We start from the raw sequence: 27,052 nt of genomic DNA, 5'->3' as shown, positions 1-27,052 counted from the left end.
CAAATTTTAAAAGAAAAGGAAAAATGAAACCATTGCAAAAGATTGGTAAGTGCAAAGCTTCACCAAATTAATTGCAGGAGTGATGGTAGACTGCTGGCAGACTCAGATCAACTAACACTATATTATTTCATGTACTCATAGCCTTTGTAGACTCCTAATATCATAACATATCAGCCATGACAAGTGATATTTTCACCCCCGTTGATAGTTTTCCAAAGTCACAGAATTGTTGAACAGATTGATCTCACTGTCATTGACATTTCTACTATTCCATTGTTGATACAGTTTACAAAAACATGTTTACATCTTACAGCCTTCATGTACAAAATGTTTCATAGTAAACACATTTACATCTAATAGCCTTCATTTACAGTATCATCAACTGACCAAACCATTACAATGCACATCAGAGATGTTCATGTTTAGGAAACAGATCAGTTATACCATTTCTTACTTGTGACAGTGTGAATGAAAGTTCTGATCTAAAACAAGGGCATTAATTTTTTGAATTAATTTATTCTGACAACATGGGTCCATCCATCTCACACTCTTTGTTGAAGTTTCAGATAATCCCTGATGCTGAAAACATGATGACCATTTACAAACCAATCTTCTTCAAAAAAACATACAACTTTCAAAAATAAATAAAGCTATTGGCTATAATATAAAGATGATAAACACATCTTTTGAGAAACTATTTCTTTTGATCATTAAATTTTAATAATTCTAAATCTGCAGGGACAGCCTTACAAGTCTCCATTATTGACTTTTATTGTCGCAAAGAGAAGAGCACTACGTATACACTGTGTTGAAGTAAGCAAAAAAATTTGAAATTGTAACTGGAAAAACGTCTCCTGCTAGTCTTAAAAAAAATAAACAAAAAATTCTTCATTAAAAGGAGCTTGGCAGCACAGTGATATATCTGAGTTTGCGTGTTGGAGTTCACTTATTCTTTCAAAGCTTTTATACACTGATTAAAGATATATTTTCAAATAGTATAGAGTCAACATTATCGATGAAATTCAGTATTGCTATTATAACTTTATTCTGCCATAGTTATCTCCTTAATAACTCAGAATCAAAATCTGGAGCAGAATATCTAGATGTTCATCCTCCAATGTTGTCTATATTTATTATTGAAGACATGGTATTAATCGTTTCGTTTAAAACAGTGATACAAAATACAAAATTTGATGAAACTGTGATTGTGGTAATTAAGTTGATCACCATGTTGGATTTTGTGAAAACATTGGCACTGAATCAGTTCATGATAGTTTATCAGTAATAAGTGCATTTTATCACATGGTTTCATTGTTTGATGATACCAAACAAACTGCTTGGAAGCGAGTCCAATCACATCGATGCGTCATGGAAATTTGCTGAAAAAATTTTTTCTCACAGATCTCACAGTAAATTCATGATGTGTTAAATGGGATGTAATAATAATAATTCAAAATTGATATACTTAATTGGCATGACCTCATTGTGGAGTAAAACTGAGAGAAAACTCCCGACTTACTGAAAATGTCAACATATCCATACATTACAACAACATGACATAATATTACTACACTGCATCAGAACTGGTATACACTGCCTATGACTTATTGACTATCCTGAAACACAAATACATCAAAAATAGTAACAAAAGATGTAATTGGTTGCATCTCAGGAGATACTATATCTCTAACCAATGCCTAATCATCTTTTTTTCTATCAATAAACAACAAAACAGCACAGAGCAAAGGTAACATTTAGTGCAGCAGATAATACACGATGGTAGACATACAGACATCTGACACAATGGAACACATTTTTTGCATTGCAAAAATTTATGAATAAAATTATGACTTGGCAGCAAAAAAGACAGTTTGATCAGTAACATTTTATTCTTGAGCATTTCATTGAATTGATTAGAAACCCAAAAATTTGAATGGTTGGGTGAGACCATTGTGCTATGATACAAATTTATATGTCTTTGTTCAGTTATCTTGAAAATGACATTGACAGTGAAAGGAGAAGAGTTCAATAGTTCTTCCTGTACTGCAGATTATTTGGAAGTTGACAATTAAACTATGCTGAAATGACTTCATTCTTCTTGAATCCATTCAATGTGTCCCAGTAAATCTTCAACAGCTTTACCACGACACAAAGTCATTCAAATTCCACTTTGCGTGACTATCTTCAGGAAATACCAACATAAACAGCATAAACCAGCATCCAATGTACATTATTTCTGATGAGTTGCAACTACCATACAGCTTGCATTTTTAAACTTCTCATCACTAGTTTGCCAATCCAACAATGAAGGTAGAGCATTTATAAAAAGCATAACTCATGTAAAGCAATGCCAGTATCCTCAAGAATAGTAACATAATAAATTCAGCTTCAAATACATTTCCTCTGAGTGTTGTCCATCTCCGTTGTGACATATAATTGAAAAAAAGTAGCTGACGATATCCTGAGTGTTCATTTTGAAATGATTATACCTATACTACTACCAGCACTGTTTTAAGCAGCCCTACAACTAAACCATTCACAACCAGCAATGTTACAACCAGTAAATGTTGTATTCCCTGAAATCTTCCAATGTGTGACCTCAACTGATGATAAACTTCCTTAGATTCACTAGGTATGACATCATCAAGCGATAAACTTCTTTGAGTTCAGCGAGGTGACATCATCCAGTGATAAACTTCTTTGAGTTCAGCAATGTGTGACATCATCCAGTGAAAAACCTCTCTGAGTTCCGCAATGTGTGACATCATCCTTGAGTTCAGCAATGTGTGACATCATCCAGTGATAAACTTCTTTGAGTTCAGCAATGTGTGACATCATCCAGTGAAAAACCTCTCTGAGTTCCACAATGTGTGACATCATCCTTGAGTTCAGCAATGTGTGACATCATCCAGTGAAAAACCTCTCTGAGTTCAGCAATGTGTGACATCATCCTTGAGTTCAGCAATGTGTGACATCATCCAGTGAAAAACCTCTCTGAGTTCCACAATGTGTGACATCATCATTGAGTTCAGCAATGTGTGACATCATCCTTGAGTTCAGCAATGTGTGACATCATCCATTGTTAAACTTCTTTGAATTCAGCAAGATGACATCATCAAGTGATAAACTTTGTCTGGTTCACCATGTGTGACATCAAACAGAGTTATACTTCCTTGTGTTCATCACTGTGTGACATCATCCAGCGATAAACTTTCTGAAGTTTTGACTGGCATCCATGTTGAAAGGCATTTATCTCAAACACAACAGGTTGTGCTATGCTATGACAGGCTATGTCAGCCCATGATTCTAAGAAGTAAGAAGACATATGCTTTACAAATCCTTTGATGATCTTACCACAATTTTCAGATGGTAAGTGTTAAGAATTTCCATTAAGTTAAAAGAATTCTGAACATTAATCATGTCACAATAGGCTAGTTGTTGATTTCTTCTGTAAAGTAGTCCATACACAGTGTCAAAGTTTCAATTGTTTATTTGCAGTAACATTGACAGCGGCAGATCTCTGTGCCACAGCAGGAGGTGCTGATAAATCCATTGGTTCATAGCTAGGTACTGTACTCATATGAACATTACTATTAGCTTGGCACTCAGCCTGGGCTTCTGCCTGTTTTCCAAGGTCTTCATCAAATTCAAACAAAATCGGGTGACCTTTAGATGGGCTGAAATTAGAAAAATACCGTGAATTACTGTAAACTTGTGTCCTTTCAACTGTTTGTACAGTACAATGAACTATAGGGATTACACATTTTTGACATGGTCTTATACCATACTGTAATGATGAATATGAAGCTAAGAGGATTCAAGGGACACCACAACTACAGGAATTAGCCTGTGATTCATTCCAAAAATACTAATGATGTTATACATTTCACTGTTTGATACTGATGCACACACTGTGACAGACACTCAGACATGAATGTGATAGATGCTGATGTACACTGTGACAGACATTGAGACATGAAAGTGGTAGATGTTGATATACACTGTGACAGACACTGAGACATGAAAGTGGTAGATGTTGATATACAGTGTGACAGACATTGAGACATGAAAGTGGTAGGTGTTGATATACACTGTGACAGACACTGAGACATGAAAGTGGTAGATGTTGATATACACTGTGACAGACACTGAGACATGAAAGTGGTAGATGTTGCTATACAGTGTGACAGACACTGAGACATGAAAGTGGTAGATGTTGATATACAGTGTGACAGACACTGAGACATGAAAGTGGTAGATGTTGATATACACTGTGACAGACACTGAGATATGAGAGTGGTGGATGTTGATATACACTGTGACAGACACTGAGATATGAGAGTGGTGGATGTTGATATGCACTGTGACAGACACTGAAACATAAAAATGGCAGATGTTGATATACACTGTGACAGACACTGAGATGTGAAAGTGGTAGATGTTAATATACAGTGTGACAGACACAGACATGAAAGTGGTAGATGTTGACATACAGTGTGACAGACACTGAGACATGAAGGTGATTGATGCTGACATACAGTGTGACAGACACTGAGACATGAAAGTGATTGATCCTGACATACAGTGTGACAGACACTGAGACATGAAAGTGATTGATCCTGACATACAGTGTGACAGACACTGAGACATGAAAGTGATTGATCCTGACATACAGTGTGACAGACACTGAGGCATGAAAGTGATTGATGCTGACATACAGCGTGATAGACACTGAGGCATGAAAGTGATTGATCCTGACATACAGTGTGACAGACACTGAGACATGAAGGTGATTGATGCCGACATACAGTGTGACAGACACTGAGACATGAAAGTGATTGATGCTGACATACAGTGTGACAGACACTGAGACATGAAAGTGATTGATGCTGACATACAGTGTGACAGACACTGAGACATGAAAGTGATTGATGCTGACATACAGTGTGACAGACACTGAGACATGAAAGTGGTTGATCCTGACATAGTGTGACAGACACTGAGGCATGAAAGTGATTGATCCTGACATACAGCGTGACAGACACTGAGACATGAAAGTGATTGATGCTGACATACAGTGTGACAGACACTGAGACATGAAGTGATTGATGCTGACATACAGTGTGACAGACACTGAGACATGAAAGTGATTGATGCTGACATACAGTGTGACAGACACTGAGACATGAAAGTGATTGATGCTGACATACAGTGACAGACACTGAGACATGAAAGTGATTGATGCTGACATACAGCGTGACAGACACTGAGGCATGAAAGTGATTGATCCTGACATACAGCGTGACAGACACTGAGGCATGAAAGTGATTGATCCTGACATACAGCGTGACAGACACTGAGACATGAAAGTGATTGATGCTGACATACAGCGTGACAGACACTGAGGCATGAAAGTGATTGATGCTGACATACAGCGTGACAGACACTGAGACATGAAAGTGATTGATGCTGACATACAGCGTGACAGACACTGAGGCATGAAAGTGATTGATGCTGACAAACAGTGTGACAGACACTTGGAAAGTAAAATCTGGCTAAAGATTATAACAACATATCTCTAATGTTTTCAAAGTGGAGCAGATAAAACTAGATTTTGATACTTTACCTCATTGGTGAGAGTAAGTTCATCTCGTACATATTTTTTCTCGGAGACCTTGGTTTGTATGGATGACTTGGTTTATTCATTGCGTCTAAGACTGATGGTGCTATATATGTAAATCCCTGAAAAGATGGTTGAATCATCAGTGCTGCTAATAATGTTATGAAAAATATTTCTTCTTTGATTTTGCTGAATTAATTCAAGATGCTAGTTTCTATAGATTGTTTGACTCATGAAGTTTCTTGCTATGACTGCTAATAGTTTGGATAACAGACTCAATCTTTCTGTAACACTCTGATATCTGTGTTTGAATATTTTTGTCAAATGAAATTCGACCGAATATTGTTTTGAAAAAGCATGTCAGAGACCAGCACCTGCGTCATGCTACGCATATACAAGAAACAGAGACAGTGCTTTTATTCTCCAGTTGCCATGGTATCAAAGCCTGCACCTGTACTGAAGTATAGATTCAGAACAATGGTGTGACATTTGTTAGAAAAGCAAGAATTCTGTAGTAAGTAATGTTACAGTTAAGTAAAATGTCATCAATGGGCAACCTGAAGGTAATGTGCTCAAATACTTTGAAATAATCTGCCTGCATTGTATATCCTTGATGGTTTGTTCCATCACAATTTGTTGGCACGTCACCAATGTGATCGTACAGAAGACAAACAAGCAAACAATTGAATCAGTGATCATTGTTACTGTGAGTATGGCTTTCACATCATATAGTGAATCCATATCCTTGTCGTTGACTTACCAAAAACATTTGATTTTGACTTGCACTTAACATTCTGTCATCAGGACTATCTATTGGAGTTTGATTTGTGAATTTTTTATCAAACTGACTGACATCCTCTTCACTATTCTGTACAAAAAGAAAAAACACAAACAATTTGAAGAAAATCAGATTTTTAAATCAAATTCTACATCTATAACGTTCTTTTGCTTGGCAGATTCTTGTTCTTTCCTGAAATCTGTATTATAATACTCATATGTACAATTTGCAATTGTTGTGAAAGCAATCATACCATTCAGAGATTAAAAAAATATCAAAACAATTTTATTTGGATAGAAATAATGTAGATCCAAAGTATCAATTAGATATTGTAACAATTCATTGTCAATGACACAGTACCTGATGGTATTTAATTATTGATGATTAACCTTACGCCTGTAATGTCCCTGTGGACAACCTCTAGCCAAACATTCAAATCAATATTCTCAAAATATCATTTTTGTTCCTGCAAAACAAATTGAGCACCAAATATGTGTGATTGTGCATTGTGCTTAGCCAACTTTGATTTCTGCAATCTCGTGAGAGAAAGTAGTCGAGAGACAGACATACACAAAGCACACTCCATTAGTGCCCTATACTTCATCTGCCAGGACTATTACTGTTATAAATTTCAAGCAACAAGAATGGCACAGAAATTGACAATTTAGATAACTTATCAATTTGAACTTCCTATCATAGTATTTGTGCTATTTATTATTCAAAGTTGCTCGCATACAAACTTTCACATGTTGAAAATACTTCAGTGTGAACTGTGTTTTGAATCCAGCATTTGAGTTCTGTATTGTACATTGAAAAATTGTCATTTGTTGCCAGGCATGTAGCTAGGGTGGCATGTCTTCCTAGCCGCTGCTATTTCCCACATGTGTCAACTCAAAGGACAGTATTAACTCCTAGTAGTTAATCACTTTAATTAAGTTATCTTTTGCTAGCTTCAATGAAACTGTACTCTTCTGGATCAAAGTTCATTCTCTCGTTTAATTTTGACTTGCTAGCTTTCATGTCCAAGACAACATCAAACTAATGAAGAGTTCCCTGCAATATGTAATGTTGGCAGTTACAATCACTAAGCTATCATCAAAATGAAATTCAATGTCACTACCATTGTTGCTTACCACTGCTGGTTTGATTGGAGGTTCTACTTTCCTGGCTAAGGTATCGTCCCAGACAACATGTCTGAAAAATCCATGTTTCTTGATTGGTTTGGCGTCATCTGGTCCACCACCAATCCTGGAGTGAGGATGTCTCTTCAGCAACTGACATGTAAAAAAACATATTTTTTAAATTACATGAAACACTAACTATCAAAGAATAGTGTAAGCAAAATTATCAGTTTATATCTCACAATGGTTGGTGTAATTCCTATTTGTAGGTATACATGCATGATTGTACAACCTGACTCCATTGTGCATTTACTATGGTTCATGTATCTACAATAAGATCAATATTACATTATTACAGTGTGCCCTCACAGGCAGATTGAAACACTACTGACTCAAGAATGTTCTATTTGAAGATTTTACACATTACACAGACTGCCCTACAGCTGATACAAAGACATTTCCAGAAATTTCTGGAATTATTCAAATAATTCAGAAATGTTCTTAATAAGACCTGGCAAACTGATATCAAAGGTATGCATAGTTGAAAAATCATCTACAGATGGCTAGGGTATGATTTTAACAATCTTGTCAAACTCTACACGACAAAAAAGAGTTGTAAGTATACACTGTAGCACCAATCAATATCATCATGGTTAATATGACTACCATTGATGACTCCAAAATAGCATGGCAGTAGAGATGGCTTACCCTTCTGACAAGTTCTCTGGCTTCATTTGAGAGATATGGAGGTAGATTTAATTTTCCTTTCAAAATCTGTAACAAATACAAAAACAATTACACTTGTATCTATGATGACTTTGTTGTCACAGTATCTGAAATTGTGAAAGGCCATGTGTAAATTTCAATGTCAATGTTGAAACGTAACAAAACCAAAATGAAGTTTACCAGACGAATAAATGATGCATGCTGCAATGTGAAGTTGAATATCAATGACTGAACACAGATAATTTTTTATTCAGAATGACAATTTCTTATTGAGATCTGATGTTTTCAGATTTCTGTCAAAATGAAATTAAATATAGGTATTTTTGACCAAAATTTTACAAGTTACTTTGCTCCAACTGAAGCTATCAGTTTATATCCTATGTACTTGTAACTTTGTGCACAATACAGGTTTGACTGTCAACATACCACACATGGCCTTCATTTTCAATGAAAAAAGTTGTTACTACAATGGTGAAACAACAGACTGTCTACATACTAATTGCCTTCATTTTCAATAAAACAAAAGGTGTTACCAGAATAGTAAACCACATTCTATTTATAGACACATTGCCTGTATTTTCAATATAAAAAAGTTGTTACTACAACTGTGAAACAATGGAACTGTCTACAGACTATATTGCCTTTACTTTCAATGAAACAAGAGGTGTTACCAGAATAGTAAACCACATTCTATTTATAGACACATTGCCATTATTTTCCATAAAATGCAATTGTCATTAAAACAGTGAAACAATAGACTGACCACAGACACATTGCCTTTATTTTGAATACAACAAACTATTGTGGATATTCATCGAGGTCACTGGATCTATACTGAGAAAGGATATTCATCGAGGTCACTGGATCTATACTGAGAAACAGAGTGAAGCGTTCAAGATTCAAGAGTTCTTTAACTCACTGTTTGTTACCTCATGAAACATGACTGGTAACACTGTTTCCAAGACAACAACCCCATCAAAAAACAAACACAAGTAATACTGATTCCAATATTTTACTTACTTTATCGATTGTTTTCTTTCTGTTTTCAGCTGTAAATGGTGGCTGTAAAAATGCAAACAAAAAATTATTCATAACAAAATAATCTCACTTTAGCAAAGTCTAAATTAAATCAAAGTAAGATACTAGTAGATACTGTGTTCCCAAAAGGAATGGATCAGAAACATAGTGTAGAAACAAATACAAACAAAATACTGGTGTTTATATAAGTTAATTTGGCTTTCCTCGAGCTCGCGCCACAAATAAACATTAATGGTCAGAGCGGAGTCTGTTATTCCCATTATATTATCAGCGAACCCAAGAAAACCGTCAAAATTTCCAAAAATTTCAGGAGCGAACAACAACTGGGCCCCAGAAACTGAGCAATACGCGATGGACTGTCACGCGCGCTGTAAAAAATTGACAAATCCGGGGATGTTTTCAGAAAAAAGTATCTCAACTTCACCTACAAGTGCTCAATTTTATTTTGTATTGATTATGATTTACGTTTCAGCTGTAAACTTTCCATACTTTGAGTTGTTAATCTTATTATTCATATTCACGGGCATGTGAACAAACCATTACTGTGTATTTGTGGTCAGTCACGTGGTTCAGCTCGACCAATCAAAATGCGACAGGCAGGGCATGGTAATATATAGTCAAATCATTCTTGTCTCAGAAATGTGCATAATTTAGTAGATGTATATGTGTACTCACAGCTCCTGTCAGCATGTCATACATGAGAGCTCCAAGACTCCACCAGTCTACTGCTTTACCATGTCCACTCCTTGTTAAGATTTCTGGTGCCCTGTAATCAACCAAGTTTGTTCATATAAACCGAGTGTAACCACACACTAATCACATCTTCACCTAAGATATCCCATCTTACAGAGTATGCATATACATCCATACCAATGTATGAATTGTAACTATTACAACAATGACTGAACAAATATCACTCCAGGGTACAATATACAAAAGTAACTTAAAATTCATGGACTTTCAAGAACTTTTTATGGTAACTTTGAAAAACTTTTTGAGGTCCCCGAGACTCAAGCTTTTTTCAAGGACTTGCCAAGAGGCTTTAAAATTCAAGGACTTTCCAGGACTTTCCAGGAGTGTATTGACCCTGCAATCATTGGAAGGCCAACCAAGCTACTTGAATGTATTAAATCAATTATATGGCAAATGTTGCATTTCTTTGTAAGACACCATACTAACATAATTTGAAATTATGTTGGTTCAGAAGGAGAGTTTATTAGATTATTGTCTTGAATTAAATTCAGCAACATGTACTTAAAGGGAAACAGTCGTGGGAACTGTGCCTGTGCGAGTTTCGTGTTTACAAACAATGTATTTCGTGCACGATATCAAGATGCACCTCATTATCATAGCTGCAACATTTAAATCATACAATGATAGATTATGATAGACATGTTTTAACTTTCACCAATCACAATCATACCTTGGATACAGTATTTACATTGGTCATATGGGTCCCATACTACCTTAGAGCACAGTTCCAATGACTGTATCCCTTTAAGTGCAAGCAATGATAATACCATACAAGACTATGTTCAAAGTAATTTAATGTTATAACTGTGAAGCAGGCTAGGTACAGAGTTCTGATAGTCGATGACCTATACTCCACACCATGTTTAGGTTTAGTGATACCAACTTTTCCCTCAACAGCAAATAGGTCCAGTATACAATGCTTAAACAGATCGCACTGTGATCAACTTAGACTTGAAATAAATTGGTTCAGTGTCACAAAGAGAATCTGTATTCAACAACAATGCTTTGTCTTGTCTCTGTATAAATGTGTTCCATGTGCACACTAACATATACATTTGTATCATACAGTCACGGAGTGAGGCAATGACCGTACTAAGTGACAATGACTTAGTACCATGCATAGCTATGTTTAAGTAAATCACTTGTAACATCTAGTAACATGTTTGAAATGTTTTGAAAAAAACAACAATCAACGTTATATCATTCATATACAGTTACTACACATGGGATTATAACACACAATGTACTTTATAGGAGATACACTGGGAATGTAACACTGTGATCGTCACTTTATTTCACCAAAATATTACCATTGTAGCTAAGTCCATATCATCAGAGATGACTGATGATCTAAAAACAGTGTAGCAATCTCAATGAACAATTTCCTGCTAGAAGTAGACCAACTACGCTATAAAAAGATGACTTACATGTATTCAATGGTGCCACAGAATGTATGAGTCATATCACCATCTTCAATAGATTCCTTGCACAATCCAAAGTCTGTCAGTACAACATGACCTGTGAGGGCAGTATAACAAATGTCAGTTACCAATGACTCATGACATTGGCAAATGCCTTTCAACAACAAAAGCTGTGTAAACTGAAGTCTTTGTATAATTATTCTACTACAAAGAGATTTGTACAGCGTTAATCAATTTCTACTTCACAGCAAGGCATCTCTGTCAAATATATTACACCAAACACCACATCTAACACAGACAGGGTTTTAGCAGACTTTGAAGACTCCCTGTGGCATCTCTTGTCTATGATAATACTTTATGCCACACTCATCTAGATATAATTAATCAGATTGTACAGATTAATGAAATATGAAATACTTCATAGTGTTTTAGTATACCTATCGAGTATCCAAATGCAATGTTATCATGTGTGCAATGTGACTTACAATCCAAAATACAACATTTTCAAAAAAATACCGCAATTATACGGTGTCGCTCAAATTTGATCAGAATTGGTACATACCAGTATGGGTACCAAAGATCAACAATAAATGTTGTTTCTATCTGTTCAGTGCAGGAAAATTCTACGTTGATGTTATGACAATGATTTCTGCACAGTACAACCAGAAAAACAACAAGAAATATTTAAACCAGAAAAACAAGAATGACAAAAGTAATTAAGGTCTGAAACTTTAGGTACTGGAGGTCAACTTTAGCAACATGCATAGCAGAAAGGCAGCTAGCCCCCCCCCCCCTAGTTTGACCATAGACGGTCTTCCTCCCCTCTACTGACGGTCTTCCTCCCCTCTGCTGTCTATGGTTTGAGCAGGTCTGTTAATATGTAACAGTTCATAAACAATGACAGGAAATGACTCAAGTCAGTGGAGTAAGATTGTTTCAAGCCTGTTTCAGAATTTCGCTTTTTCTTACCTCATTTGCACATTTTGACACTGATGTGTTCATTTGAACAAATTCACATCTCAACCCCTACATCTACCTGTACACCAATACTGAGATGGTAGCTTTGGCGGTATGGGAGCCTTTGTGTGTGACGGACATACATCCGCACATACCCACAAATATACAGACATAGACGCCACTTAGACTCATCATATAAGCTCTTTTTGGTATTTATATATAAAACCAAATATGAATTGAACTAGAAAAAAAGGACATTACTAATTGTAGGATATTTTTGAACTCACCTTGTGCATCTAACATAATATTTTCTGGTTTGAGGTCTCTGTAGATAATACCTTGCTCATGTAAATGTTCCAGTGCTAGCACAATTTCTGATAAATAGAAACTGCAACAACGAAAAAATGACAAAAAGTTATGATTTCCAAAAGTTTACAAATTCAGTATAGCTATCTCTAATACGAGACACATGTCAAAATGGAGGAATGGATTGTGCTCCATGGACAGACATCCAGCATTCTCAAACTGTGATCCATGTATTCTGCTATTATTATCAGCTTCATGAAATAATAGAAAATCTTACAGGAACATATGGAAAGTTGTAGCTTTATGTGCCGTATGCAAATGAAAATTGCCGGATGGTCTTGAGCAAGCAATACTCTGCATAATGGTTGTTATATTTTCCTTCAGTTTAAATCACACATCACATAATCTACAAATTGAAATTTTATTCGGAATACAGCAGTAATGTTCTTTGAAATAATACTACTTTGATAAAACAACATACCATGCAACATCTTCTAAAAATATTCCTTCTCTTTCTAAATGCATAAAAAGTTCTCCTCCTGTTGAATGAGAGCAACAAAAGTTTTTTGAATCTCTGTGATTTGAAGACATGAATATTTGCTATACACAGAAACAAAAGTTGTTCATTTTACCACCTTTTTATGGTGATGCACAATTTATTCAGTCAAAATACTAATTGACCATATTACTCTTTGTCATACAAATAATAAAGCACTACCTTAATATGCTGGAATTTGTCATTGAGGTCAATGTCTCTGAGTTCTGTCATTGGGAATGGTGGGAAATCACTGTAGGTCAAATAAAGGACTATTTTTCTTCCTGTAGTGGTATTTTGCAAAATGTTGAAAGATTGAGTATATTGTAATTTAGTAATCCTCTCATAAAGTGAACACAGTGATTCTTTCATTGCACAAATAAATGATCTATGGTTTCTACTAATAGTCCAGCAATGAGAGAGAATATAATTTTATTTTGTCAGGAGTATCACAGATGACCCATCTTCTCAGCTATTTCAATTGATCCCTGTGGTACTATGATATAATCTTGTTTGCCACTTGAAATATGAAATAAAGAAAAGAAAAAGAGACTTACCACTTAAATACTCTAATATTAGATACAATTTCTCACCAGTCTGGAAGGCATAGAAGAGATCCACAATAAATGGATGTTTAACTGCTTCTAAAATGTTCCTTTCTGCTTTGGTATGCGCCGTGTCTTTAGCATTCCTCACAATAGATGCCTGAAAGGCAAAATGACAGCCATAAAAAGTTATCATAATATTCATCCAATTACTTGAAGAGTGCATTTGAACACTTGTTCAGTTTATTGGATGGCAATTACAGTTTACTGCAAATAATGAACGATGGCTGTGATGTATTTGCTGACGTAAGTTATTAATGATGATACAGGAAGCCTGGCCATTTAATAGGGTTATATCCATTTTACTATTAGGGGTATTCTAATGGTTATCAATTAGCAAACACCACTCAATTACTTGTGGCTAACAGCAGGTCACTTTTCTTCCAAAACACATAGCAATGTAACCAGATAGACGAACCATCAGAGCATGATTTTGATGATTGTCATTTTGAAATTTGAATCCCTGTAACGTTACCTTTGCAGCTTGCCTGTATTGAATGTAAGCATTTTGATTTACAATTAAGTCTTTCTTGGACTACAGAGCATGTGTTTAAAATCCATCACAATATCATTGAAACTATACAGAATACAATAATTCACAACCAAGCAAAAGCAATGATTAAAATTTTAGGAAAACAACTCGAAAATGAACTTCTAAAAACAAAATTGAAACTTGGATTTAGGATGCACCCAATATGTATATGGCTTGCATTGCAGCATGGACATGTAACTACCGTAGTTGAATTGCATGGCTTGCATTGCAGCATGGACATGTAACTACCGTAGTTGAATTGCATGGCTTGCATTGCAGCATGGACACGTAACTACCGTAGTTGAATTGCATGCATTTTGCATATATACATGAAGTCAATTGCCAATGATTGCAATCCCAGACTGTGACAATGTCTAGGGTTTGGCATTATATAATGGACAGAACAAAAATATGTCTTTACGTTCAGAAAAACAAAGGAAATGAATCAACTTTAATGCTTTTTGGGTAACAAACGTGTTGAATTCCAAACCTTCCATTAATTGTAAAAAACAAAATGATTGAAAACAAATTTTTGTTAAGGGCGATCTTAAACTCTACTTTAACATGAATTGGCAGGTGACCTTTGAATGTGACTAGTTTGTGATATATGCGTTTAACGTTTATCATAAATAACCTATGACCTCAGTGAACTGGGAGATGTAACCCAAGTAATATCAAGCAACAGACACTACTGATTTGCATACATATCTCGAGTTTCACAACATTATACGATATTTACAATATTGGGATTATGCGTAGATCTTTAGGGAAAAAAAGAACAATTCCAATTTTTTCAGAAAACAGGTGTTGTTTCATTGACAGGATTTTGAGCAAAAAGTTATTTATATAATTGTAAATTTTTGCATGTTTGCGATAATCCGCTAAAACCCTCTTAACATATTCACAGTATGTATACCTACCTTTCTCAAAACTTTCATTGCAAATATTTTCCCTTTGTTAAATTCAGTCACTTTCCGAACTTGAAATACCTGCCAGCAAATCAGAAAGCAATAGAAGAATGACTCAAAAAACTTGTGGTAATTTTTTCACTATTGATTTGTGCCTGTTCCAACCTTGCTGTAGAGCAAAGTTATTTTCACGTCTCAACCAATCAGATTGCAGTATTTGCGCCATCAATATACTGATATGATATGATGAAAGACAATATGATATGATTTATTGGCCTAATCTGTCCATCTACAGTCCAGAATTTACTATGAATTTCTTGATAAACTTGGTAGGTTCTTGATAAAACTTCGCAGGTTCTTGATAAACAGGTGTGGCCAAATTCAGTAAAGTCTTTCCTTGATCCAGAAAAACTAGTACCTGAAAAACAGAGTGAAGTGTAATACATCTACACACTATTCTCAGAGTCTTACCTTTCCATAACCACCTTTACCAAGCACCCTCAGTAACTCAAAATCCATTGGAGAGCATCGTTCCATGCCTGGATTAACAGTATTTGCTGACAATGCCAATTCCTCTAAATCATCCCAACTGATATAAATACACAGATGAGTGGTATATGAGTGGTAAACACAACACAAATGTTTTCACAATCTTGTGATTTCACTGTACATCAAAATGTAACTTTGAAAAACAACAAAACGGCATATATTGTCAAGAGTACTCGTAATTGTTGTATGTCACACTTTATGCCATAGTGTACACAAGATAGATACATAATGTTTGTGCAAACTTCTGATATAATATTTTGATACTTCCGTATTCTTCATTTACCCACATATCTTGTGTAATTCATTTGGACAATTCTGAAGTTACCCTAGGCATAGAATTCATCTTTGTCAATCTTTCACAAATGTCTAATCTTTCCTCTACATTTCATTTTTAATGTGTATTTTTCATCATATATCTGATTCTCAAAGCTCACATAACTCGTACACGAGTGAGACAGTCTGTATGAAAATTTTATGTATTCCAACAAATTCATGATTCTGGCGAGTCAGAGTACTTTTTTTGTTTCCACAGACTTCCATAAAAATTATTGGCCTTCTATGCTCTAGGTGGTAGAGCAAGTAGCTGATGCTACAAAGAGGCCTATGGTTTATGATCACAAGCAAATTAAAAATCCATGAATATATCTGAAGTCATCTTTGGGTATTGTTCTTATGATACAATGTTTCCCAATAACAACATAAAATTGTTGTAAAAAACGAATTGCAAATGGTGAAATATTTTGTTGAAAAATTGGTTACTCACTCCTCCATTGATCCAACACCATCTTTGTATCTCTGTGGATTTAATGTAAAGCAGATATGAATTTTTTGAAACTAGAGACTCATAAAACTAAACACAGAGTAAATGCATACATGTATACACACAGACACTTTCTGATACGATACAATTTGACATGTCAATATTATCATTATTACCAGTATGGTTGTAACATGAGATATCCAGCCACTAGACACTTTATTTTTACAGTTGATTACCAGTAACATTTATTACATGTATACTGTGTATGGACAGGCAGTATAAAATGACGATGAATACATCTACAAGTACAATATGTATGAGGACAAAGTATAATACCGTATGAGCATGCAAAATGCAAGGTACCATTCTGTATTTGTACAATGAAGACCTAAAGTTTTATGAATTTCCTTTTGCCTCAATTTTTAAAGCAATAGAAATGAGGATGTGATACTATGGATTGGTATAGCAATGTGGTGCATGTACACTCTATCATAATGCTGTTGCATGGGGTCACCACTGCACCTATTACATAGGGTTTGAGCTGCAATAGCAGCATCCAGAGGATCTGCACTTAACCAAATGCATGGAGTTTCCACTTCATTGGTTATGTCAGCCACATAACAGGGTCCGAATTACACCTGTCATAGGTTACACAGGGTCTGAATTACACCCGTTGCATAGGTTACACAGGGTCTGAATTACACCCGTTGCATAGGTTATACAGGGTTTGAATAACACCCATTGCATATACATGTATTCTTCTGCATATGATGATTAGTGGACAGTTACAAACAGATTCCAAGGTCCAACATTTGATTAATCAGTATATATCAATTTAATCAGTATAACATGTTTCACAATGATTTTTGTAAAATTGACTGAATTTACCAGTTGGCTGCACCTGAAAACTGCTGGTACATGTACATGACACATCTACCTAGCATTTTACATGTACATAGCAAGCGGCATAACTGAAGCATACTTTTTATACTTGGTTAGGGTATGGTCTAGAAAAACAGCAGTTAGCGTCAGCCAGCTGCCTTCAGCCCTTTTCCTGCCAAGTTATATTTCACCATCAGGTCAAGTTGATTGAAACTAGCAAAGCAAAACATGACCCATATGGTGCATTTCAACAAAGATTTGAAGATTTGCAGGTCCCCGAAGACAGTGATACTGTAAACATGATTTTTACAGACTAAAGCTGCTATAACATACCAAGCCAAATGGGTGAAAATACATATGGTTTTGGCTCAATACCACTTTTTACTGACTTGGCAGAAGGGGAAGTGATACTGTCTGGCAGGTAAAAGGTTAAGAAAGTAGGAAATTGTGGAGTTTTCCGGTCATTTTCCCTACATGTACCATCATTTCCCCAGGAAGCTTTTATAGTTCCATGGTTCCCCTTCATAAATCATGGCAGTCACAGTGGACATAATATAGTTCAAAAACCCTGTACTCTGTACTCTGCAGGTCAATAACGAAATCTTTCAATATTTAGGACATATTCTGTCAGATGGTTTGATACAAGGTAGATTGTACATTACACAAATTGAAAATGAAATATAATTATATTATTTCAAAAGCTACTAAAATTTTCACAATAAACGTCTAAAAATGACTCTGATTTATGAGATGATGAAAAAGTTCAATAGCTATGAAAGTCGCTACTTCATGACAGTAAGAGCTCTGACAAACTGAATGTTATGCAGCCATAACCATTAATTAAGTAATGGGTTGTACTGTATTTTTGTTATTCCATTAAGGCCTTGATTATTGAAATTCAATATCTGTATAGTTAACACAAAACTGAAGATGAGCAATGCACTGCTGACACTATACAAGCAGTCTTTTTAAATACAAGGTTACAATCTATGAATGCTTTGCTTGTGATTCTTTTCAATAGCAAGCCATGACGGCATTCTGATTAGATTCCTACATAAGGCAAATTTGGTATTTCTGATGGAATTTCAAAATCATGTACGCAATGGGAGTTTGAAGCAACTATTTCGGGACTTGGTACAGAATAGATATCATGATTGATACTTGTTGGTCTATCTTGCTGACGATTTTCTTTTGGTCTTTGTGTCAGATTTGCATTTTAAAATTTACCTTCCTATTACATGTTATTACAAATACAGTACTTGTTTCACTGAGTTTATACAGAGTTACAGCTCCTGCAAAGAAGTCAGCATACATAAACATGTCCCTGTAAAACCAATACCAAAGACTAGTGAGTTTTGCATACACTCTGTTTGTTCACTGTCTTGTGTCATAATTGTTAATCAATGTATACATTTCTATGCATGAAACTGTGATACCTGGATAATGATGATTCTCTAGATAATCAAAGCATACTCATAATTATAGAAATAACGGGCGACGCGCTGACCATTAACGTTTATGTGTGGGCAAGGGCGAGAGGAAAGCCAAAAATTAACGGGCGAGGCTTGCCAAGCCCGTTAATTTGGCTTTCCTCGAGCCCGCGCCCACAAATAAACGTTAATGGTCAGAGCGGAGTCTGTTATTTCCATTATATTATCAGCGAACCTAAGAAAACCGTCAAAATTTCCGAAAATTTCAGGGGCGAACGACAACCGGGCCCGAGAAACTGAGCATTACCCGACGCACTGTCACGCACGCTGTAAAAAATTGGCAAATCCGGAGATGTTTTCAGAAAAAAGTATCTCAACTTGATTTACAAGTGCTCCATTTTATTTTGTGATTGATTATGATTTAAGTTTGAGATGTAAAGTTACGATACTTTGAGTTGTTAATCTTATTATTCATATTCACGGGCATGTAAACAGACCATTACTGTGTATTTGTGGTAAGTCACGTGGTCCAGCTCGACCAATCAAAATGCGACGGGCAGCGCATGGTAATATAATGAAACATCACACCATGTACAAGGTAGGAATAATTTGGAATCTCTAACTGCAGGGGGACATGAGCACATCCAGTCAGTATTTACCTAGAACCTCTCTAGTTTTAGCAGGCAAGTTTTAAGACACCACATCAAAACTATGCAGAGGCTCTATATTTGTGGGATATAAGACCAGTATCATTACGTTCACCAATGTCAGTACATTAGTATCCATTGGTCTATAACACTAGGATGGCAAATGCAATAGTCTGTGCAAAAACTTCTGTGGTCCTGGAACTCAAAGTGCTGGATTGCTCACTCCCTATGATAACATATGTATTTTCTGTATATCAAGAAAAGATATCATAAAGATTTTCTTTCTTTTTAATTTTGATACTTATCATTTAATTTTCATACAAAATATTGGTAACTGAAAGTAAGGTTCTCCACAAGGAGATTTTGAGGGATGTGCCACCAATGTTTTGTTTTAGGTTTTTTAGCATTCTATTCATATAATTGTAACCATACAAAGGAAGACATGTTCACAACAAAAGAATATGCAAAGTTTGCATTTTTATGTAAATTGGTCGCTCCTATGTCTTTTCAAGCTGTGGAGATTTGTTCACATATATGAGACTGAAATCAAAAGGCCAGTTCGATGGAAAATTATAAATATCTCAAATATCACTCAGACTTTATAACAGTATTATAAATTTACTTACATTAATGTCATGAAATTAATGATTGGGATTTTCCAACATGCTATCTGTTTGTACAATTACAAAATTTTTTTGTGGATACTTTTGATGGGAGAAAGTCTCTCCGTGGACAGTGACACATGATGATGGTACCGTTACATGTGGTAGAAACATTTAATTGCCAGAATATTGACAGTCACTGCTATCACCAGTAGTTGACAAAACATACCACCAACCCTGCAGATAGTGTACTGTATAAAGATTTTGTAACCAATGAGGGAAAAAACTACAAATGTTTACATATGGTAGAGTAAAGGTTTTATGTGATCTGCATACATGTACCATCCATGATCCTTAATCATTTGACTTCAAACTGCTGATTAAAACGAGTATTTTGGGATATTGACAAACACTGGAAACATTTGTTTTCTTGATGTAAAACAAGTGAGAACACATTCAATAACGAAAAATTCTCTGCAAAAGGTTATCTCTTCAAAACGTTAAAGGTTATCTTGGGTATTGAAACTATTGAGAATTGTGATTTAATGGTGTTCTTGCTAAGGTTTAGAAATATTGGTAAATGATTTAGGAACACAGGTAACATTGCTGCTGTTCCCTAATCTAATTCTATTGATATACCAAGGGGAACCTCGGTAAAATGACTGGGGAACCCCAGTAACATTTACCTGCTTACATTTACCTACCCTTGGTAAAAACACTGTTGAAGTAAGGGATTTCCCATTGTAGCTCTGTGATCATAGCTAAATGTATGATTAGGGTTTTCCCATTGTTATCATGGCTAAATATACAACTTCTACAAATGTGTATGGCACACATGTTGAGCAAATGTTTTCATTTTCTGCAAACAGTAAATATGGAAAGTCAGTTGTCATCAATACAGTACATATAGTGTACAATAAAAGTACAACAAAAATCATTGATACAGTGTAGGCAATGGGGACATTATTTTCTATCTTCAGTGTTGATTCCGAACTCTCAATGTAAAGCTTTATAAACTTAACAACTGCAGAAATAGATGGTATTTATAACAAATTCTTTGAAGTTAATAGTATTCTTCCATCGCAAAAATCTATATCATAAGTAAAAGCATATAACAGTGATAATCTGATGTAATGGTTGAAATACAGCTATGCGATGTGCAAGTTTAGCCCTTATCTGCTACATGAAGTCCTTGCTTTGTGAAAATTTACATGTTAACATGGGGGAATTACCATGAGTCAACCAGACTCTTAAAGGCGGAGCCTCCCTTTAAAAGGACGCCAAGGTATGGCGGCGTTCATTGTGTAAGTGGACACCAAACAGGCAACACGCGGGCACACGCTCCAGAAAATGCCACTTTTTAGTTTTCCCCGACTGAAAAAACACAGACAGACTGCCAAGCGGTCAGTGCGAAGTTGCTGCCGATCGAACTCTGTGGTTATATTCAAAGTCTAACGCGAGTAGAAGACAATTTTTTAGGAAATTCGAGCGTTTGTTATGGGGAATCAATGACCGTTGGCGATTTGAACCGACCGTCAATCAAAAGCTTGCATAAACTCTGTTTGCAGGATGGGCAAAATGTGACAAAAGGTTGAGATCAGTTTGTGTAATCAATGTAATAGAAATCAAACATCGTACTGGCCAAATGTTTGACTGGGAGGAGAACTCCACTAATGCGAGAACCTGGCATTGAAAAGTGCGGCTTTAAGAAAAACCCAACTATTGTTTCTTGTTTACAGTTGTTTAGCTTTGTCAGAGAGTTATTGCGATGACCTAGTCTGTTTACTTGTCTTCCAGACAGAATGTCACCGATGAAAATTATTAAAATTTAAGAAATGCTGGGTTAGAGTTGTATGGGACACTTCACCTTTCAAGATCAAATCACTCCTTCAACCTAAAACTTGAGTTAGTACATTTTTATAGTTATCATTTTTATGATGAAGGATGTTTTCCAAGCTTTGGCAAAAAAAACCCAAAAGAGAAAGAAAACTTTGTTGCAGTTCATTTACAGCTGCAGTACCATTCTGTGGCTGAATATGAAAAGGTATTGATTCACGAGAGAATGTGCAAAACTACAATTTTAACATTCTAAAGGACACACTAAACATGCTAAAAGAACTGGAAGAAATGGGGGGGGGGATTTTACACCCTGTGGGGTTCAAGTCACCCACCATTCACTTGCACCTATAGACTGTAACCCCCAAAGCAAAATGTCAAATGATAACCTGAACAACAACATATTGCTTCTTGTAGAGAATTTTCAAAGTTTATTTCAAAAGTATCCTAACTGTCGTAACAAATTCAGGAAGCCCCTCGTCTAGTTCTTTGGAATTTTTTCATTGTGGTGATGCCAATAGTAACAATGGAGCAAATATCTTCTTCATGGAGTATTTTGATGTGTAGATTTAAGACAGGAAGAAACAATATCATCCTTTAACTTTAATCTCTAAAAACTGTCAGACTTAAAAACAACAAAGGAGGACATAAAAGTTTGTAATACAGAAATTAGTTTCTTTACTAGTTTGTTTGTTAGTTTGTTAGTTTCTGTGTGAGCAATAAGTATGGATGTGTATGCGACTGGCAGACGGAAATATGTTCAGATGTGTTGCCACTGTTCTTTGCGACATCTCATGTGGCAAGGAGTAAGAAAGTCTAATACTGTGGCTGTTTTGAAGACAGTTATATGTTAAATGAAGACAACTCAGCTGCCACTTGTAGTGAAATAGAAAGAGAAAACACCCGTTCCTGGTTGAAACTTTGTTAAAGTTTGACTGTGGATGTAGAACGAGTTGAACTTCTATGGTTTGTTACTTTCTTCTCTATGAGTACCTCTATGAGCAAGCTCTATACACTATGTGTACCCTTAGAGTGTAAATTGAAAGTTAATTTTGCTTAAAATGAGCCATGCTATATGATTTTGCCATCCCTACTTTATCAAATAAATGCATCACCCCAAGGAAACGACGCGGTTAAATATTATAAAAATGCAATATGTTGTGCGATTTTGAAGTTGGCTGTGATTCGGGTCATTTCGGAATTTGTGGGCATTGCCACCGGAAATGACGTAACTGATTGAACTTATGAGTGACTGTGTTCACCACAGCGACAGCCATAGCGAATGCTTACCGCTGTGGCTTCAACAAGGTGAGAATTAGTTACCCTTTTGGTGGCTGAAGTAACCGCAGCCATTGTCAGTTTAACATGCATTTTAGGATGCCATATATTAGCATTTGCAAAAATTACAAGAAAGGGTCGGAAAAGAGGCATTCAGACAAGCGTTTTCTGCGGTGCACATTTTTGAGTGCCTTGTCCTTGTGACTTCGCGTCGAATACACACAGTTCAAAAGCTAGATGTACGGTAAGATAGGATTTAGTTCCTGGAGCTACTCCATCAATTCTGTGATCGAAATGCTGTGCCAGTACGACCATTGTCACCAGAAAGGTTTCACGTGTATCATCATCAACTGTTGACAAGAACAGAACAGCAGCAAGACTGCGACAGGATGCCTAAAACATGTCAAGGGAATTCGGGGCGTGGAGAAGTATGGCCATGTTTACATCTACCAGGACTGAACGCCGATTCAGCTGCTTTACAAAAGTGATTGTACATAAAAAAATACAAGTACGACATCTCATGTATGTGTGACTCTATAACTACTAACGTTAGGAGATATCGAACTTATTCCTCAAAATGTTCACTTAGTGATTATTGACTTACTCTCTGCGAGACTGAACGATTGGTTGTGTATAATACAGCACGGCACTGCCAGTAACAGTGACACAACGTGTAGCAAAGAAGTTTCATACTGTTGATGAAGCACTTGTGTTGTCGTCATCTGACCCTTCTGCCCGACTAAGTCTCCCCCAAAATATTTTAGCTTCTTTGAGAATTTCGCAGTTATGAAACAATTAACACTGTGCTTTATATCGCTGACACTTAATCAAGAAACAACCTGCGGAAGCTTAACTGATCACTCCGTCACAGAAATGGCCAGCTGAGCTGCCTGGCCTTGGTGCCAGTGTGCCCAATATTTACACCAATCTCTTCCCAAGAATTTGGCTGGACATGTCTTCACGATCACATGGTTTTAAAAGTGCCAAACTTAATGTGAGGTTTTATAAAGCCATACTGAAGATTTTGTGGCGAGAAAACTACTTTGGTTTTTATGCTAACGTGACCCTCAGCCGGTTCCACTTCCAGTTGTGGATCAGAAAGATGTGTAAGCGTGTTAATCAGTGGACAATTTTCAACTTCATCTCTACTACATTTATCTGCAAACGTCATGGTGTCATTCAAATTTTTGTATACAGATTTTGAACAGGGCAATTCATGTTGAGAAGAAATGAGGTGGGATGGCAATTCCAGACTTCGTTTACATTTTGGTAGCTTGCGGTTTTTGTGTACGGTAGTGCACTAGTGTGTTGGACTGTGGTGGGCTCATCATAGACGGTCAACAAGAGTTCCACTCCTGTTCTTGTTTAGGTTGAGGTCCTGATTGTTAAAATCTGCAGGCCAGTAAATTCTGAATAGCTTTGTCATATCTTCTGTGACGATGACATTATCAGTTGCACTGATTGAACTCATGATTTATCACTATCACCATAGCCAATACACCAACTCGTCATCGCGTTTTCTATTAGTGATGTCATAGCTACTTACGCCAAAAAGGGGCGAGCTCGGCAATTTCCGGAAAATGTTGTCATGAATGAAGTCAAAACATGTAACTTTTCCTGTATTTTCGTCAAAATAACACAATACAACCGTCTAAAAGCCGCTCAAATAAGCTTCAGTTTGTGTGTATATGTTTGTTTTATTAATACCAATTTCATTGACAACCAGAACTAGAGTATAGGCCTCAAGTCAAATGAAAAAAGACTCAAAATATGGCAGGACTTACACTTTAAATTGTTACCGTGATCTATGACAAAACCTTCATACAACCTAGCTTATTGTTTCAGTGAGTTCTGCAACAGGTACACAATGAGCTTTGTTCACATGTGCTACTTAATAGTACTACTTTAATTGTATTTGAATAAAGCATGACCTGATCATGGAGGCAGCATATATCATTAGCTGCAGTACAGTAGCTCGAGGTTTTGCCTGGGTATTTGGGTCGGACGGCAAATACCCAGGCAAAACCTCGAGCTACTGTACTGCAGCTACGTATATCATCTGAATCTGACAATAATGTCGCTTCCTTGGAGTTGGATGAATCAAAAGTGTACTTTTGTTATGTAACATCCGGTGTGCATTTCTTGACCAACTGATAACCTTGACGATGACCTCAAACAGAAAGGATCACCATCCTTCGACCTCTTTGAATGCTCACATTTCTTAATTTGACGTTTACGTTGCTGATTGCAACATATTACATGACTTCATGGTTTCCCTGTATGGGTTGTGAACATGAGCTTGCGCAATATCGTGTAAGCTGGTACTAGAATCGGATCATCCAGACAGCTGTGAAGTCTGTTGTTACAATGGCGCGATAAACAAGAGTAATGCATGAATTTGACAAAAATAAGATATGAAATCGCTTACTAAGATGTTAATGCAGTCAAGTGCAGAGTAACCCACAAAGACCGCTGGAAAATCCCACAATGATATTGGTAACACAAGCATTCGATAGGTGTACACTGTACTTACCGCCTCTTCATCTGAATCGTCAGAGAAGTTCTCCTCCGTGTCATTTTCATTCAACTCGAGATCGAACACGCCTGCCATATCTAAAACCTTGTTAAATGTTTTAACATTGATAAAATACAGCCAAAATCCATTGAAAACGTCAAAATTCCTACAGATTGAAGCCGACCATTCTGAGAGACTGACCCGGCTTATTACATATTCAAAATGGCTGAAGTCATGTGAGACATATCGCGAACCAATCAGGCTAGGCGGTGATCGCGAAGCTACTCAACGCTCTCTCAATAAAACTGTACTGTAATCTGCATATGCGTATAAAAGATCTTCAGACTATATATATCCTGACTCAATTTGTACCACTCACCTTGATCACACAGTTACAATATGTTCCCCCGTATTGCCGCATGCTCTCACGACATCACATACTTCGAGATTCTACATCGGTGATGGCGCCCTTTATAAGACGTAGTAGGCCGGCACATGATACACTAGCGATGCTCTCTTTCACGTCCAAGGCATAGTCGTGTTAAGATCATAAGATCACGCTTGAATAGTTGTTTCCTTTTCGCCATCTTTAAAACTTTGTTTTATTTTAATTTCTCGGGGATAGAACGTTTAACCTTTAGGTGGTCAGGATGAAAAGGTGACTTTTGCCAACAAAGATTCTACAACAGTCTGCAGAGGATGAGCATAGGCCTACTATATATTTCACAGCTAATTTACATGTGACACGGCATTAAAGCTATATTACAAACCAGGTACTTATCTTGAACCGACAACAGGAGGCACTGAGACTGTTCATCATTTCGTACCCAACACAAATTTAATTGACATCAGATGTACAATTTATGCTTGTCCCTTTTGATATTATTGTTGGTCTTTTCTCTTTGTAGCGCAGTTCAAACTAAATTAACTCTGCTCAAAATTAAAACAAATCACAGAAAGGGGACATAAACTGGAGAGATGCACCGAAAAAACGTGGCTAATACTTAACGAACACTTCAGCGAGATAGCAGAAGGGATCAAAAAACAACAAGATAAGATTCTTTATAAAATGTAAGCCTTCTTTAGTTGTCGTTCATTATCAATAAATAATTATGGAATGTGCTTCAAGGGTCAACATGGAACTTTTTCAACTTTATTGCTCTTAATGTATTAATTGTAAAACCTCAACCTTAATATGCAAACTTTATGCGAATATAAAATCGGAACAAAATAAGTCGTGGTAATCTTCTGCT

The 27,052-nt window shown here is 36.2% G+C and overlaps 1 protein-coding gene across 1 annotated transcript; it reads right to left on the bottom strand.

Annotated features, from left to right (window-relative positions):
* Positions 1–1,865: 1,865 nt before the first annotated feature.
* On the bottom strand, positions 1,866–26,021 carry LOC139145798 (ribosomal protein S6 kinase beta-1-like). The gene is made up of 15 exons (XM_070717165.1): positions 25,818–26,021; positions 16,613–16,644; positions 15,772–15,889; positions 15,313–15,381; positions 13,813–13,960; positions 13,202–13,259; positions 12,702–12,802; positions 11,464–11,554; positions 9,959–10,049; positions 9,266–9,307; positions 8,228–8,293; positions 7,532–7,672; positions 6,381–6,488; positions 5,627–5,742; positions 1,866–3,677 (listed from the first exon to the last, which is right to left on the bottom strand). The coding sequence occupies exons 1-15, from the start codon at positions 25,893–25,895 to the stop codon at positions 3,473–3,475; spliced, it is 1,464 nt and encodes a 487-aa protein (XP_070573266.1). The 5' UTR covers positions 25,896–26,021; the 3' UTR covers positions 1,866–3,472.
* Between the last annotated feature and the right edge of the window lie 1,031 nt (positions 26,022–27,052).

This window comes from Ptychodera flava, chromosome 12 (genome assembly GCF_041260155.1).
Source record: "Ptychodera flava strain L36383 chromosome 12, AS_Pfla_20210202, whole genome shotgun sequence".
Lineage (NCBI taxonomy): Eukaryota > Metazoa > Hemichordata > Enteropneusta > Ptychoderidae > Ptychodera > Ptychodera flava.
The sequence above is the reverse complement of the archived record's forward strand: the minus strand, read 5'-3'. Positions and strand labels throughout refer to the sequence as shown.